This window comes from Rhinoraja longicauda, chromosome 7, assembly GCF_053455715.1.
Source record: "Rhinoraja longicauda isolate Sanriku21f chromosome 7, sRhiLon1.1, whole genome shotgun sequence".
In the NCBI taxonomy this organism is placed as follows: domain Eukaryota; kingdom Metazoa; phylum Chordata; class Chondrichthyes; order Rajiformes; family Arhynchobatidae; genus Rhinoraja; species Rhinoraja longicauda.
This window is the reverse complement of record NC_135959.1, coordinates 77807585-77823891: the sequence shown is the minus strand read 5'-3', so window position 1 is coordinate 77823891 and position 16307 is coordinate 77807585. Positions and strand designations below refer to the sequence as shown.

At 40.6% G+C, this 16307-nt stretch overlaps 1 protein-coding gene across 2 annotated transcripts in view; it reads left to right on the top strand.

The window, feature by feature from the left end:
• Positions 1 to 15089, top strand: part of LOC144595396 (ephrin-B2-like) — a 66551-nt gene extending 51462 nt beyond the window's left edge. The window contains exons 3-5 of one of the 2 annotated variants that reach the window (XM_078402898.1): positions 3224 to 3316; positions 4674 to 4772; positions 11741 to 15089. In XM_078402898.1, the coding sequence (XP_078259024.1) occupies positions 3224 to 3316; positions 4674 to 4772; positions 11741 to 12153 (605 nt within the window). In that variant the 3' untranslated portion in view covers positions 12154 to 15089. The remainder of the gene's footprint in view (positions 1 to 3223; positions 3317 to 4673; positions 4773 to 11740) is intronic. The other variant, XM_078402900.1, reaches the window with a different exon arrangement.
• The last annotated feature ends 1218 nt before the right edge of the window (positions 15090 to 16307 follow it).

Below are 16307 nucleotides of genomic sequence, written 5' to 3'. Positions count from 1 at the left end.
ACCCACGCAGGTCACGGGGAGAACGTACAAACTCTTAAAAGTGCAGCACCCGTAGTCAGGATCGAACCTGAGTCTCCGGCGCTGCATTCGCTGTAAAGCAGCAACTCTACCGCTGCGCTACCGTGCCGCCCATTTGGTGTAATTTGGTGTAGGTGATAAAACATTTAGCTTGGTGAATGTCTGCACTAGAGTAATTTCAGACGGTTAGGGTATGTGCTTACATGTGTAAGATCCCACAATATAATTTGAGGGCAAAAAATTAAAAATAAGAAGCTACATTTTGCATTCAAACCCTAGTCAGAAAAAACATGGCGCCACAGTTAATTTTAATTGCAGTTAATTTTAATTCAGTTTTTATATCCTCTTTGTTAATTATTTTTGTACTAAGCTGCAAGGTCTGTCATAATTAGTGAAATCTGCCTTCATAAACTCTTTCCCATTTAAGACTGCATTGTTAGTTTTGAATATTACATCGTAATTGAGCAAAATACTTTTGAATGGATTTGTTCATATTGGTAAACATTTTAGTTAAGAATTTCCTCTTCCAATTTGCACATCTCAGTTATTCCAAAATTAACTTAATTTAATGCTGCAATTTACCCTAAAAGCATGTTTAGAGTTTGTTATGAGTAATTGGTGGAGGGAATCAAAATTACACCAACATAGGGTAAGTGTCAAACTTCCTCCATCTTAAGTAGTTTTTCTACTCAATAGAAACTCAGCTGGCCTTAGATCTGGGTTAACAGTGACACCATCACATGCTAATACTCAGTTTGCAACTAGGGTTGTCAACTTTCTTACTCCCAAACAAGGGACAAAGGATGACGTCACCGCCCCGCGCCCCACGTGACCTTGCCCAGCCAGCAGCCATGTGTTCCCGCTCCACCAACGGCAGCCACCTGGGCCAGGAGGCGGGTTGCTAAGGAACCTCCGTTAGGCGGTGCCCGGGCCTCCGGACCTACAGTGTCCGGGCCTACAGCAGCGTCCGGGCCCATAGTGTCTGGGCCTACAGCGCCCCCCGGGCCCACAGTGTCTGGGCCTACAGTGTCCAGGCCTACAGCAGCCCCCGGGCCTAATATGGGACAAGCGCGGTCCCATACGGACAAAGAAATTTAGCCTAAAATATGGGATGTCCCGGCTAATACGGGACAGTTGGCAACTGTGGGCAGTATTCATGCATGAACTTTCAACATTTCCTTAATTCCCTGGTGAAACCAGCATAAATGGCAACACAATGCCGTGTGCAGCTGATGGAAAATATTGTACCATAGAATAATTTAATCTTTTAAAGTCCGCAATATTTAATTTGAGTGTTTAGTTGTTTATTTTTGTAATTAAAAAGTAAACAGTGACTTGGTGCCTTGGAGGCAGTCCTGTATTAGTAGGAGAATTAACCAACATAAGTAGATATATTTATTAACCCCGGGTGGCTCGGCAAAGTTGTAATTTCAACTGCATGCATTAATTCAGGGGATTCGCACTGCCAGGCCCACTAACCCACCCCCGCCCTCTCTTGCAGCTTAATGGTATGTTTAGTCCTCATTGCTATTACTGGTGTACTAAGATTCTGTCTGTTGTCCCAGGGACAGGATCCCATGGCATCTTTCCAAGGCGAGTTGGGGAATGTTCCCCAGGGCCCTGGCCAACATTTAGCTTTCAACCAGAGAACTGAATTAACTGGTTAACCGCTTCAGTTCTATAGAGTTGCCATTGCTTTTCCAATATTACTGCAATGGATATGGTTCAAAAATACATAATTTGTTGTAAAGCAATTTGAGATAATGCTGTGGATTGAAACGCATTATATAATGGAAAGTTCCTGTTAAATGATGATAAATTGAAAAAACGACATAGGAAAGAGACTAAAAGCATGTCAAATACTGAAACACTAGTGCTTTTTAAAAGCCCCATCGAGGCAAGAGGGAGCTTGTTTCGGGATTACTAATACCTTCTGTAGCGTTTTACATTAGTTATTCAGGCTTTGTGGTATTTGTTCCAGCCGTCCTTGTTGCCATTTTCAAAAGTGTCTGGATGTTAAACTGATGTCTGATCCTGTCTTGAAAGACGCCCACTTTCCCAGGCTCCATGGGGATTGATTTATGAGCATACTTTAATGGCCAACCTACTGAACAGATCACATTACAATAAACAATTAACTGGTACCTGAATCTTCTTTGAAGAACTAATAGTGTTTGGAATTAGTCTTCATAGCTTGGTTTTACCTTCCAAGCTATTGTAAGTGTACACCTGTAATTAAATGACCTGACCAAGTGACAATGATAACATCGGAGAAGGGTCTCGACCCAAAACGTCACCTATTCCTTTTCTCCAGAGATGCTGCCTGACCCACTGAGTTACTCCAGCATTTTGTGTCTGTCTGTGGTTGAAACCAACAACTGCAGTTCCTCCCTACACATGATAACCTCTTTATTTAGCCATTCCAGTGCTCTGATGTTTGCTGTTCCATGTGTGGGTGCTATTGTAAGGGAGTTGTCCTCACAATCTCATTTAATAGGTCATTAAAACACTTCCAAAATTGACAGGAAGGGAAAAAAATAACTGCAGATGCTGGTTCAAATCGAAGGTAGACACAAAATGCTGGAGTAACTCAGCGGGTCAGGCAGCATCTCAGGAGAGAAGAAATGGGTGATGTTTCGGGTCGAGACCCTGGAGACAGGAAGACTAGTAGGAGAACTGGGAAGGGGGAGGGGATAGAGAGGGGAAGCAGGGACTACCTGAAGTGGGAGAAGTCAATGTTCAAACCGCTGGGGTGTAAACTGCCCAAGCAAAATAAGAGGTGCTGTTCCTCCTGTTCAGGGTCTTGACCCGAAACGTCACCTACCCTTCTCTCCTGTGTCTACCTCCAAAATTGACAGGCCTAATTTACATGCAGATTCCCTTCGTGCTATTGATTTTTTCATCTAAAAGCAATATGTCTCCAGAATTCTCCAAATCTGTTGATGTGGTACCACATTACAGGCCTACTTTTAAGTATCTTTCAGAAGATTGGATTTCAATAGTTCATAAATTACCAAGCTACTTTATATCATTGGGATAAGGGAAGCGAACATGTTGGATAAAATGCTGCATGTTCCGATCTGTTGGTGTATCTACAGTAATTATTTAGTGACCTTATTGTGGCAATGGACATTTTTATGGATGCACTGGATTGAATTTTGAGGATTGAACCTTTCATTTCTCCCCCCCCCCCCCCCCCCCCCAGCAACATCAAATGGTACTTTGGAAGGGCTGGAAAATCGAGAAGGAGGAGTGTGCCAAACCAAAGCCATGAAGCTTATCATGAAAGTTGAACAAGGTAAGAGTCAAGAGGTATTTTTGGGAGATGTGAGCATTTGTCTATTTTTCCTCATGTAGTTGTAAACTGGTATTAGTCATGATGACAATTAAAGACATAATGCAGACTCATCAAGACAGTAAAGGTTTATTAGTTGTCTGCAGCCGTCAGAAGGCAAGAGTGTGCAATATTTAACCGCTATAACTTTTCTAGAGTTCCCAAGTCAACATTTGTGAAATGAAATGATTAGAAGTAGCCCAAAAGTTTGTCCTAAATTTTAATTGAATAGTTGCAAAGTAAATTGCATTACAACAATCTGTTTGTATTTTTTCCATCAGGTTGGTCAACCAAGAGATAAGCATGAGTACTTTTTAATTTGTGGGAAAACAAGAACTTTATATTTTCTGTTATGATTGAAGAAAATTCAATTAGCATTTTAAAATAAAATAAATAACTATACATGCTGACGTGCTTATCTTTGTTTTCAAGTCAATAATGAGAAATTTATTTTGTAAGAAATTGGACGTTCATTTGAATGTAATGTTGTTAATATAAAAACTTAAGAAGCTTATTTCTTGCTTGTAAAATGTTGATGGTAAATGGAATATAAGTTGGTTTCGTGTAACATAATTTTAATTTTGAAATATAATCCGTGTGGTCATAAGTAATCCCCCGTACATGTTTAGAATGTGCAAAGCAAAAACTTGCAACCATTTCCATTGCTGGTTTTTCCAAATAGTGTCTATTCAGCATTCTGTAAGCATCCTCTGTTTGATTGAGCTACCATCTGCAAAAACTTTGCCTGTTGTTGGTAGGTTTCTCAATAGCTGCTGTAGATGGCTTTTGAGTGTCAGCATCTAAATACCTAGTGTTTGCACTTCTATAAGCTCTAGCCCGGGAAAGGGCCAATTTAGACAATGAACACATTGGATACACATATACCAATCTACAAATGATCTAAACCAAGCAACACAGGGCTTCTGTAAAAGTGAAAGTTTTAAATTGCTTGTTTTTCCACAACTGCTTGTGCGTTGAAATGAATTACACTTCACCTCATATTTTGAGAGGATTGAATATATACCTATCAAAACCTTATCAATAATTAGAAATTCTGCTGGTTCATTTTGTAAGTCTCAATACAGAAATAGAAACTTTACATTGAACATTCTTGTCCATCCAAGTGAATTTCGCATTAAGCAAACAAAGCTAAAGGCAAACAGACTTCGCTGCAGTCATGGTGCTAGTGTCCACAGTGGCTTCCGTATGTCGCCCTTGACATAAAACATCAGTGTTGAGGGATCTTCCTCTTTGTCTGACTGATGAAGGTATCTCAGCACTACGGCATGTAACTGAAACAACCTTTTTAAAAACTTTTTAGATGCAAATTCTATGGGACGAAATGACAAAGCAGACAGTGCTCCCGGAAAAGGACGAGACGGCACCACAAGCAAGCCTACCCACAAGACTGAGAATGAAGGTAATCGAAGCTGATTGTAATGAAGAAACCTCATCTTTGAGCTGCAGTTGTGGAAGTTCACTCATCTGCCTGAAAAACCCATTTTATGGGCCTGTTACCCACAAAGGTCATAGATAGATGAGTGTAAGCAAAAGGCAGAAACGCCTCATTTTGGGGAAATTCTGAGAGAAACTCACAAATATTTTGGAGACCCAAAGTGCCCTTATATAAGCCACAATAAATAAGCTGCAACTTAAGTTGGCTCATTTCTGCATGAATGGGAAATGTTGATCATGTAGACAGCTTGCCCCTAGAATCACAGAGCACAAAATGAGGCCATTCAGGCCTTCATCGTTGTGCTGGACCTTTGAAAAATCAACCAGATTAAACCTGACCCTGTCCCTACTTCCCTCCCAGTCTTTTCTTTCAACTCCTGCCTGCCAAGGTTTTCATTTCACATGTATGGGCAAAACCATTGAACATCACTGATCACTCCGCTTCCACTGGCCTTTCGGCCACTCATTTCAGATCTTTACAAAGATCACAAAGATTAACAAACATTTTAACAAAAATCTGCTCCAGTCTAGGCCTTTTGGCTTCAGGTTGGGACCTTTCTTCAGTGTGAAGAAGGGCCTCGGCCTGAAATGTCGTCTGTCCATTTCCCTTTACAGCTGCCGCCTGACCCGCTGAGTTTCTCCAGCAGTTTGTTTGGTGCTCTAGTTCTTTTACCTCTTGTTTTAATTCTACCCTCTGGTTACTGACCAGCCAGTGGAAATAATTTCCCCATAATGGTTCTGTCAAATCCCACCATAATTTTGATTAACTATTAAATGTCCATTCAGTCTTCTCAACTCCAAGAGGAAAATGCTAACTTCTTTTGTGTCACAGCATGACTGTGGCCCCTCATATGCATAATACTTTAAAATCTCCTTGGCATCATCAAAAGCTCTTGAAGTCCTTCGTTAATGAGGTGCCAAAATTCAATAGCATGTTCTAGTTGAAGCTGAACCAATTAATTATAAAGGTTCAGCATTACTTCCTTACTTTTATATTCCACGTCTCTGTTCATAAGTCCAAGATTCCTGTATGCTTTCTACTCAGCGTTTCCAACTAGTACCATCAGCATCAAAGATTTGTGCGTGCACTTTGGGACCTCTCTACATTTGTGCTCCCTTTACAATTATATCACCCAGTTTGTGTTACTTTTCCTCAATCCTACTCAATAAATGCATCCCATCATACTTCTCTGCATTAAACATTTTGCTCATTTCATCAACTTCTCAAAGTCCCAATGAAGCCAGCTGCCTTCCTTCAATGTTTATTACATTTCTGAGTTTTGCATCATCTGCAAACTCTAACATTTCACAACTTTAAACTGATTCTGTGGAAAGCTGTAGGAGTCTTCCACTCTGGTGAGATATCAATCTGAAACTGCAGCTGGCTGATGCAAGCAAGACTACTGGACCTTCACCTACATGAGTACAGTTCTTTGCATTTGGATCAAAGTAAATGCTGCAGTTATTTCCTCCCTGTTTCCTACACCTTGATAGACTCTATTCCTAATCCTTTTGAACCATCTCTATCTTTCCACTTTGTTGAAAAGTGAACTGCAATGTAGAATTGCGATATAGAGCCAAATGAAAATTAGGGGTTTGAATATTCTGATTTGCTTCCAAATGGAGTTTGGGTTGTGAGCAATTCCAGATGATTGACGCATAATAAGAGCTTGTATTCACTGTTCTTTCAAGAGAGGAAAGCTTTTAATTTCTTCCTGTGCTTCTTCCTAACTGTGTCAGGCTAGCACTCACTGCAGCTTACAAGAATCACATTAATGTAAATGTGATTGATTCCATCATCTCTATCAGAATATCTTGCTTTGCCCTAGATTCAAAGGATTGGAACTGCTAAGTAGAATTTCTTTCACAAAAAGGGAGGGCAAAGATGGTATATTTTTTTCAAACTGTGACTCTGCACATTGATCTGTTCATTATTTCAAAGATTCATATTCATCTTTTAAAGCCACAGGCTTTACATGTGCTTATGAGAAAATAAATTAATGTTTCTTGGAAAGAAAATAACACCCTATGATTTTGTGAATGACAAGAATACAAAGATATCAATGTAAAGTTAATATCCACATTTATTTTTATTACAGATATGAAGTTGTCAATAAATGTGTGAGTTTCAGTGCATAGTTCCACTCTATCGTGATGGTAGATCTCTATTTCTCCAGTGAACATCTGAGAAAATCAGATCACTTTGTGTGGATAGTGCTTTGTTCCACCAAATCACTAATGTACTGACACCGTTTATTTCTATCTCAATGACAATGATGTACTCACGTGAGATGGCTCATGATAGATCCACAAAACAATATTACAAACAACAGCTTAAGTGCTCTGATGACGCAACGAACTGCAGATGCTGGAATCTTGAGTAAAAGACAAAGTACTGGAGTAACTCAGCAAGTCAGGCAGAATCCGTGGGAGAAATGGATAGACACCGTTTTGGGTTGGGAGTCAAAATGCAGCCTATCCTTTTCCAGCTGCTGTCACACTGTCTAACCCAGTGTGTTGAGCTTATGCAGTCTGCTTTTGATCGCCAATTCCATCTGTTCATGCCCACAATGACAACAAAATAATACAGTGCCCTCCATAATGTTTGGGACAAAGACCCATCATTTATTTATTTGCCTCTGTACTCCACAATTTGAGATTTGTAATAGAAAAAAAATCACATGTGGTTAAAGTGCACATTGTCAGATTTTATTAAAGGCCATTTTTATACATTTTGGTTTCACCATGTAGAAATTACAGTAGTGTTTATAGATAGTCCCCCCATTTCAGGGCACCATAATGTTTGGGACACTTGGCTTCACCGGTGTTTGTAATTGCTCAGGTGTGTTTAAATGCCACCTTAATGCAGGTATAAGAGAGCTCTCAGCACCTAGTCTTTCCTCCAGTCTTTCCATCACCTTTGGAAACTTTTATTGCTGTTTATCAACATGAGGACCAAAGTTGTGCCAAAGAATAAAACTGTAGAGACATCAGCCAAACCCTAGGCTTACGAAAATCAACTGTTCGGAACATCATTAAGAAGAAAGAGAGCACTGGTGAGCTTACTAATCACAAAGGGACTGGCAGGCCAAGGAAGACCTCCACAGATGATGACAGAAGAATTCTCTCTATAATAAAGAAAAATCCCCAAACACCTGTCCGACAGATCAGAAACACTCTTCAGGAGTCAGGTGTGCATTTATCAATGACCACTGTCTGCAGAAGACTTCATAAACAGAAATACAGAGGCTACACTGCAAGATGCAAACCACTGGTTAGCCACAATAATAGGATGGCATGGTTACAGTTTGCCAAGAAGTACTTAAAAGAGCAACCACAGTTCTGGAAAAAGGTCTTGTGGACAGATGAGATGAAGATTAACTTATATCAGAGTGATGGCCAGAGCAAAGTATGGAGGAGAGACAGAACTGCCCAAGATCCAAAGCATACCACCTCATCTGTGAAACACGGTGGTGGGGATGTTTAGGCCTGGGCATGTATGGCTGCTGAAGGTACTTATCTTCATTGATGATACAACTGCTGATGGTAGAAGCATAATGAATTCTGAAGTGTACAGACATATCCTATCTGCTCAAGTTCAAACAAATGCCTTAAAACTCATTGGCCGGCGGTTCATTCTACAGCAAGACAATGATCCCAAACATATTGCTAAAACAACAAAGGAGTTTTTCAAAGCTAAAAAATGGTCAATTCTTGAGTGGCCAAGTCAATCCCCCGATCTGAACCCAATTGAGCATGCCTTTTATATGCTGAAGAGAAAACTGGGGTACTAGCCCCCAAAACAAGCATAAGCTAAAGATGGCTGCAATACAGGCCTGGCAGAGCATCACCAGAGAAGACACCCAGCAACTGGTGATGTCCATGAATCGCAGACTTCAAGCAGTCATTACATGCAAAGGATATGCAACAAAATACTAAACATGACTACTTTCATTTACATGACATTGCTGTGATCAAACATTATGGTGCCTTGAAATGGGGGGACTATGTCTAAACACTGCTGTAATTTCTACATGGTGAAACCAAAATGTATAAAAATACAGAGGCACATAAATAAATGATGGGTCTTTGTCCCAAACATTATGTACACGAGAACTGAATTCACTAGAAATCTCGGGTTCTAGTTTATCAAAATATTTTTATCTTGCTTGTATGTTTCAAGTAATATCCCTCTATTTTGCCTCTCACATTCTCTGAAGATTTTTGTGGTCATTGCTGTGCGGTAACTAGCAGAAGCCTGCAATTAAGCCAATCTTTTGGAGAATAGAATTGCAATTTTCTATTTCACTTTGTGTGGAGTAATCCTGTCACTCCTGAATCTCAATAGACAATAGACAATAGACAATAGGTGCAGGAGGAGGCCATTCGGCCCTTCGAGCCAGCACCGCCATTCAATGTGATCATGGCTGATCATTCTTAATCAGTACCCCGTTCCTGCCTTCTCCCCATACCCCCTGACTCCGTTATCCTTAAGATCTCTATCTAGCTCTCTCTTGAATGCTGATCTCCTGACTAGTCTGGCTCTATTTTTGTCCCCACACCCTGGATGTATCACCAGATCGAAACAGTTTCTTTCACTTACGTTTTGAATCATTTCATCACTTGGAACATCATAACAGGGACACCAAAGATCTTTTATTTTAGTTTTAAAGATTTTAGTTTATTTTAGAGGTACAGCATAGAAACAGGCCCTTCAGTTCACACTGACCATTGATCACCTGTTCATACTAGTTATCTCACTACAAACCTGCACGTCTTTGGGATGTGTGAGGAAACCGGAGCACCCAGAGGAAACCCACACAGCCACAGGGGGTATCGTAGAAGAACGTACAGACTCCACACAGACAGCAGCTGAGTTTAGGATTGGACCCAGGTTCCTGGCGCTGTGAGGCGGCAGCACTGCCAAGCAAATGCTGAAAGACGCATTCCCTCTCTCAGTTTTAATTTCCAAGTTTAATTTATTTAATCGCTATTTCTTGATTTACTTTGTCTTCTAAAGCTCCCCTTTCAGTCAGGAACTTCAACAAAACTTATAATTAACCAAAACTGTAAATAAAAATGTTGCATTGATTCACAGCTACAGTGGAGATGTTGGTCAGGTGTGAACCTCTGTAAGGCAGTCACAGGTTGGAAATCATAACACATGGGCATCATGGTGGCGCAGCGGTAGAGTTGTTGTATTACAGCAAATGCAGCGCCGGAGACCCGGGTTCAATCACGACTACGGGTGCTGTCTTACGGAGTTTGTACGTTCTCCCCGTGATCTGCGTTGGTTTTCTCTAAGATCTTCAGTTTCCTCCCACACTCCAAAGATGTACAGGTTTGTAGGTTAATTGGCTTGGTAAATATAAAAATTGTCCCTAGTGTTAATATGTGGGGATCGCTGGGCGGCGCGGACCCGGTGGGCCAAAGGGCCTGTTTCCGTACTGTATCTCTAAACTAAACATAACATGTAATGGTGCCTACCATGAGGACAAGTGGAAATACCTATTTGCCAAACTCTCCAATCAGGGAACCATTCAGATTCTGGCAGATGGGGTGGAGATAGTTCCAGACAAGTGAATTTATAAAGATTATAATTTTTGGCCAAAACATTTGGATTCACAAATTAAAAACTGGCATGCATTTTTATTAAAATGGTCAACCAGATCTTAAGTTGTAAACTAGATGAGTGCAACATGCTTTTTGAGTACAAGGAGTTGATGTGCACAACTCCATAGTGAGTGGCCTGGCTGGCTTGTTGCTCCACTTATGAAATGACTAATACTAAGCACCAGCAGCCAAGGGCTGAAGCAAGTCAGACCGTATGACTGGGGACAACTGTCTCAAGGATTTACATTGTTTTATTCTCACCCATGCTGCCTCAGGCAAGTCTATATCTGTTTCAAGTGAAGCTGTCAGTTTGTGACTGACGAAGATTTATTGATTTTATAAAATGGTTGAAGGAAAGCCTGTAAGCACACATTGTTTTAAATATTCACTGCTGACCACCGGCTTGTGTTTAGGACGCCTATAGTAATCTCATTTGTCGCATAGTATCCTTGGTTGCAAATAATCAATAGTGAACTTAATAGTTTTAAAATGATTTAAAACTAATTTATTTATTTGCAATCTGTTACGTGTCGATCAATGTGTACATTAGCAATATCGCACAGAGCATTCTGCAAGCAGACTATGTTAGAGCATGAAATGCACTTCGCAAATGGCAAGTGATGCCAGGTCAATGGTTAACTTTAATTTGATAGACCTTTTGAATCAAGTCATCAAGAGGGGTTTATTGTCAGATGTCCCAGATAGAACAATGAAATTCTTACTTGCAGCAGCACAACAGAACATGTAAACATAGTACACTGTAAACAATATAATAAACGAGAAAAAAAGTTCAGTGTGTTTATATATACACATACTCACATATACATACATATATATACACACACACACACGCACACATATGTACACATAAAACAAACAAACAATAATAGTGCAATAATAACAATAATAGTTTACGTAGTTTGGCACTTATTTGGAGATTGTAGTGTTTAATAATCTGATGGCTGTAGGGACCTGGACCTTACAGTAGCTTTGAATCACAGCTGCTTCAGATAATAAAAATACGGGTAAATGAAGCTTGGTCACAGATTAGCAACAGTAGTAAATGATGGGATACACAGGAGGGGCTGACAGGCCTGTGTGTGACCCAGACCTGCATCATATCGAGGGGTGGCCGGCCAAGTCAAAGGGACACCATGCAACCTCACCAGTGATTTGGTGAAAGCACAGAGACTGCAGCTTCTTGAAGGAGACCTCAATTTTATTTACAATGTTAGGAATTGATTGTCATTCTTGTGCAAGATGATTTTAAAAGGCTTTGGTCAAGAGCACATTATTCACCCAGTTCTCCTTTGTTTACAGGCGGCACAAACTCGTTGAGTAGTGACAACAAGCCTTCCACTGCACCCAGGGATTCGAGTCAGAGCAGGTTCCTCAATTCCGATGTGGCCTTATTTGCAGGCATTGGATCGGGCTGTGTGATCTTCATCATCATCATCATTATGTTGGTGGTTCTGCTGTTGAAATACAAGAGGCGACACAGAAAACACTCTCCGCAGCACACCACCACCCTCTCTCTCAGCACACTGGCTACCCCCAAGAGGGGAGGCAATAATAATGGTTCTGAACCCAGTGACATTATCATCCCGTTAAGGACTGCAGACAGCGCCTTCTGTCCACATTATGAGAAAGTCAGCGGAGATTATGGACATCCTGTATATATAGTCCAGGAGATGCCACCACAGAGCCCAGCAAATATATACTACAAAGTCTGAGATACAAGGACAGAGGCTAGTTTGGGACCCTGAAGAATACTCTTGGCCTGTTGCAACCTGGGTCTTCTGCTGAATTAGTGGTGACTCTTTCTCTTTGCACCAGGATTGACTTTAAATATGTAGAAGAATTAAAGGGGAAAATGGAAGCTTTGCAGGAAATTCAGCTGAAGAGAGAGCTGGTTAGTGTCTATGGTTTGTGTAGGAATCTGTTTAAAGTTAAGTACCAGGATATGCAAGATGGAGGACAGTTGAGTCAGGGACTCAACCAAATTGTTCCACCTTCTACTTTCACCATTAATTTATGGACCACGTGTTACAAACATACAGGAAGCAAAATGCAAATGGATGTTTGTACTATCTATCACTGTATTTATAACCAATAAGGTTTTACGCTTTGGATATTCAGCAATAGAAAATAGTCAGTCTGTACTTTCCCTAGACTGTTAACTTTTATATTAACCGGATTTCATAAATCCACCTCTGTCCTTGTTCTTGTGCTTTTGGTTTTTACTCCCTCTTCTTGTTTTCCTGTTACCAGTATTACTTATTAACCTGAAGGCCACTATGCCTTCGAACACAATCACTAGAACTTCAGGAACTTTCTAGAATGTACCACAATATTAACCTTAACTAATCATCCCAGTCACCAGTGGTAGACATTGCACAGCAGCTACATTGCAATCAGTTAGACAGAAAGATGTGGCGATGCATTATAAATGAGCAGGAGACTACAATTCACCTGTGACATTTAACTGTATTTGCAGTGGTATGCTGCCTTTCTGAATCTGAGAAGGAAGTGTAGAGATATAGATTATTTAGGGAGCACTTTGGTACTAAAAGTTCCAAGATATAGGCTGGTAGACATGGTAACAAGCACAGTGCTGTAGGGCTGCACTTTAAATTAACTAAACAAAATAATTATTTTGAGGAAAACTGATTGAGAGAGAGAGAGAGAAAGAGAGAGAGAGAGAGAGAGAGAGAGAGAGAAAGTGAAATGCCTCTATATGCATGGTGCATTATTGTAGGTATGGAGAGAAGGGCCCACATCAGTGAACAGGGGCTTCAGTGGGGCTAGTTATGATACTCATTAGAACAGTGCAACAGTGGTATTGAAACACGGAGTAAGTATACTGCCCTACAGTTTGAATCCTTTAATGCTTTGTATGAATAGGCTGAGGAGGGAGCAGTCACTTTTACATGGTACAGCTTCTCGTACTGTAGTTGGCACAGTTCTGCAGCTTGAGTAACCTTCAAGGGTCACCCTTGAAATACTCAATAGACAAAAAAAATACACCACATAAAATGGAGAAGTGAGTAGAAGGAATGAAGTGATTAAATAGCAGACCTGGTCAGTAGGTTATTATGGATCAATATTTGTAGTCGGAGTTGTTCTGTAAGTATGCATTATAAGTGGGTGAACGTTAGACTCTCAGGATGATCATAACACAGCCACAAAATGTTTGGACACTTGCCTCTGGGAATGGAATCTTGTTTCCATAAATAAATGACTAAAATAGAGTCCTCGTAAGACTTCTTCAACAACAAATGATGAAATTGAGTCCTGCTTCGGATTTGCAAAAGCAAAAGGACTTTGTAGCCTTGATTTATTTAGTGTAAACACAAGCCTAATTTTTAGAAAACACTTTTTAAATGGGAGAGGCCTGGAATTGTCAATGTCTGTTTCAAAATCATCTTCAGTCTGGGGGCATGGCAGCCCAATCACCAGTTTGTTATTAATCTCCATACTCTGCAGCTTAAAGTTCAAAGATCACATACAAATAGCTGTACAAAGTCGGGTCTCAGGAATCCCAAAGGGAACTTGCAAAATGTTTGCCCAAACCAATCCTAGAACCTGAAAATTATGTTAGCAACACAAGTGAAGCACTTTTGCATATACATTAGGCTGTTGCCATGGTGATGAAGTACATGACATGTGCATCTGATTTTCTACCATTTCCATGCAAAGTGGTATTTTTGTGGGCCTTTGGGACAATCGACACACTGGCAGAGACACTTCTCAGTTGTACAAGATGGTGTTTTTGCTCTTTATGAAGTATTTTATGGGTTATCTGCGTCTGACTGTGTTGTCATTTTAAAACAGACTATGTAAATGGCAGGTGAATTTAAAATTAAAAAAATAAAACTAATGTGGGGGTTAATGGGCTTCCTGGTTTGTAGAATGTGTCGTGCTGTGTCCAGTGTAGAGCAAGGCACTTTAAACTGATCGCTTTGGTTCTCGCCTGACTCCACTCCATCCCTCCCGAAACTAACCTCACTGTAACTGGCCTGCAGACACAATCATCCCCTCACCTGGTTGTCGACGTTGCACCACACAGTAGCTGATGCTGATCGTGAAGCTGTAAATACGTGGGATATTTTTGTGTATAAGGTTTTAGTACAGGGCAGGAGGAGAGATTTAAAATAGCCTTATTTACCTTTTTAGCAACAGAAACTCACCTTAGAGCATGGCCTAATCTTCCCTCAAGTAAAATGTTCTGTGTAAATAGAAGATTTTTTAAAAAACAAATTCTAAGGAGGAAGTTTTGTATAAAATCTGAACTTTTTGCAACGTATTTTTAGCTATACTTTGTTTTCAAGGCAGTGTCACTCCCCTTTGCACTGTTTAAAAATGGAGCTAAAGAAAATTGGTAGATTTACCAAATTGACCGCTGCATTTTTGTGCCATGAATATTTATTTAATTGTTCCTTTGTCCAGTTTGTACACACAGTATTATGCTTGCTTTATAAATATTGAATGTTGCTTTCCCTCATGTTCCCCCTTTTTATAATGTTCTTTAAATCATCTTTTTCTGAAGTGTTTAATTTTCACCTTCACTCCCCTGCTGTCCAAGGACAAACAAAACAAAATTAAAATCACATTCCACTAGTCTGTTACAAACTGATATTGTTTTAAAATAAAATACTTTTTTTTCCTATGGAAAGCTGCTTGGGGTTGAGTTTTTTCATCCTTTCTAACACGTTCTGAGGGTGGCACGGAGGCGCAATGGTAGAGTAGCTGCCTCACAGCGCCACAGACCCGGGTCCGATCATGATTACGGGTACTGTCTGTACGGAGTTTGTACGTTCTCCCCGGGACCAGCGTGGGTTTTCTCCGAGATCTTCGCTTTCCTCCCAAACTCCAAAGATGTACAGGTTAATTGGCTTGGTCTCAAATGTAAAACATTGTCCCTAGGGTGTGTAGGATAGTGATAATATGCGGGGATCGCTGGTCGGTGCGGACTCGGTGGACCGAGAGGCCTGTTTCCATGCGGCATCTCTCAACTAAACTAAACACTTCCTGAAATTTGCCACAAAACAAAGGTTTTTTTAAATATCTTGTTAAGTTTTGAATAAAATGTAGAGGATTTAATTGTTTGCAGCTATTCTTTTTGGTGCACCTGGGTTAGAGAGAGGGGAAGGTCATCCAGTGTTCCTATCACCTTGGAAGTATAGTAGTAATTGTGAGGATAAGATTGGGCTTGGCTGTAAATGCTCCATTCCACCCAGACCACTGCCGAAGCTCTGCACCAACAGTTTGCACTTAAATAGCATCTTTATTGGAAGAAGATGCAGTTGATGGCAACCTAATCTGGAAAGTAAATACAGGGGCTCAGCTTCCGATGGGGTTCCTTTCCAAGAAACCCATCAGAAACCGAAGGTATTGTGAGTTGAAATGCATTGTAATACACGCAACCACGTATCGGGAAGTGAGTGGCGGCTCGCTACAGGTCACTGCCATTTGCACCATCGCAAAGGCGAACTATCGCAAGTGGATGCATCGTAAGACGGGGAGCACCTGTAGTGATCAAACTAAATGAAAGGAAACACAAGATGGTGTGGAAAGATTGGCTTTAAAGCTGCTGCCCAGGAGATGGAGTGGAAACGTGCAAAGAAATGATAGCATGGTAACTGAACAAAAACACAAAACTCAACAGGCCATCAGAACCCATTATGAACTCATCTCCAGTGTGAGACTTGGTGGTGAAAAATCTTTAACCTTTGCAATACATCAGCAAATGAATTATTTCCTTTCCTGCAGCCTTGTATGAGAGCACATCCAAATTGCTGTCACTTTTTTCAGCACGTGATGTTCTAAAGAAGAGCATTAAATTGCAAGGTAGACATAAAATGCTGGAGTAACTCAGCGGGTCAGG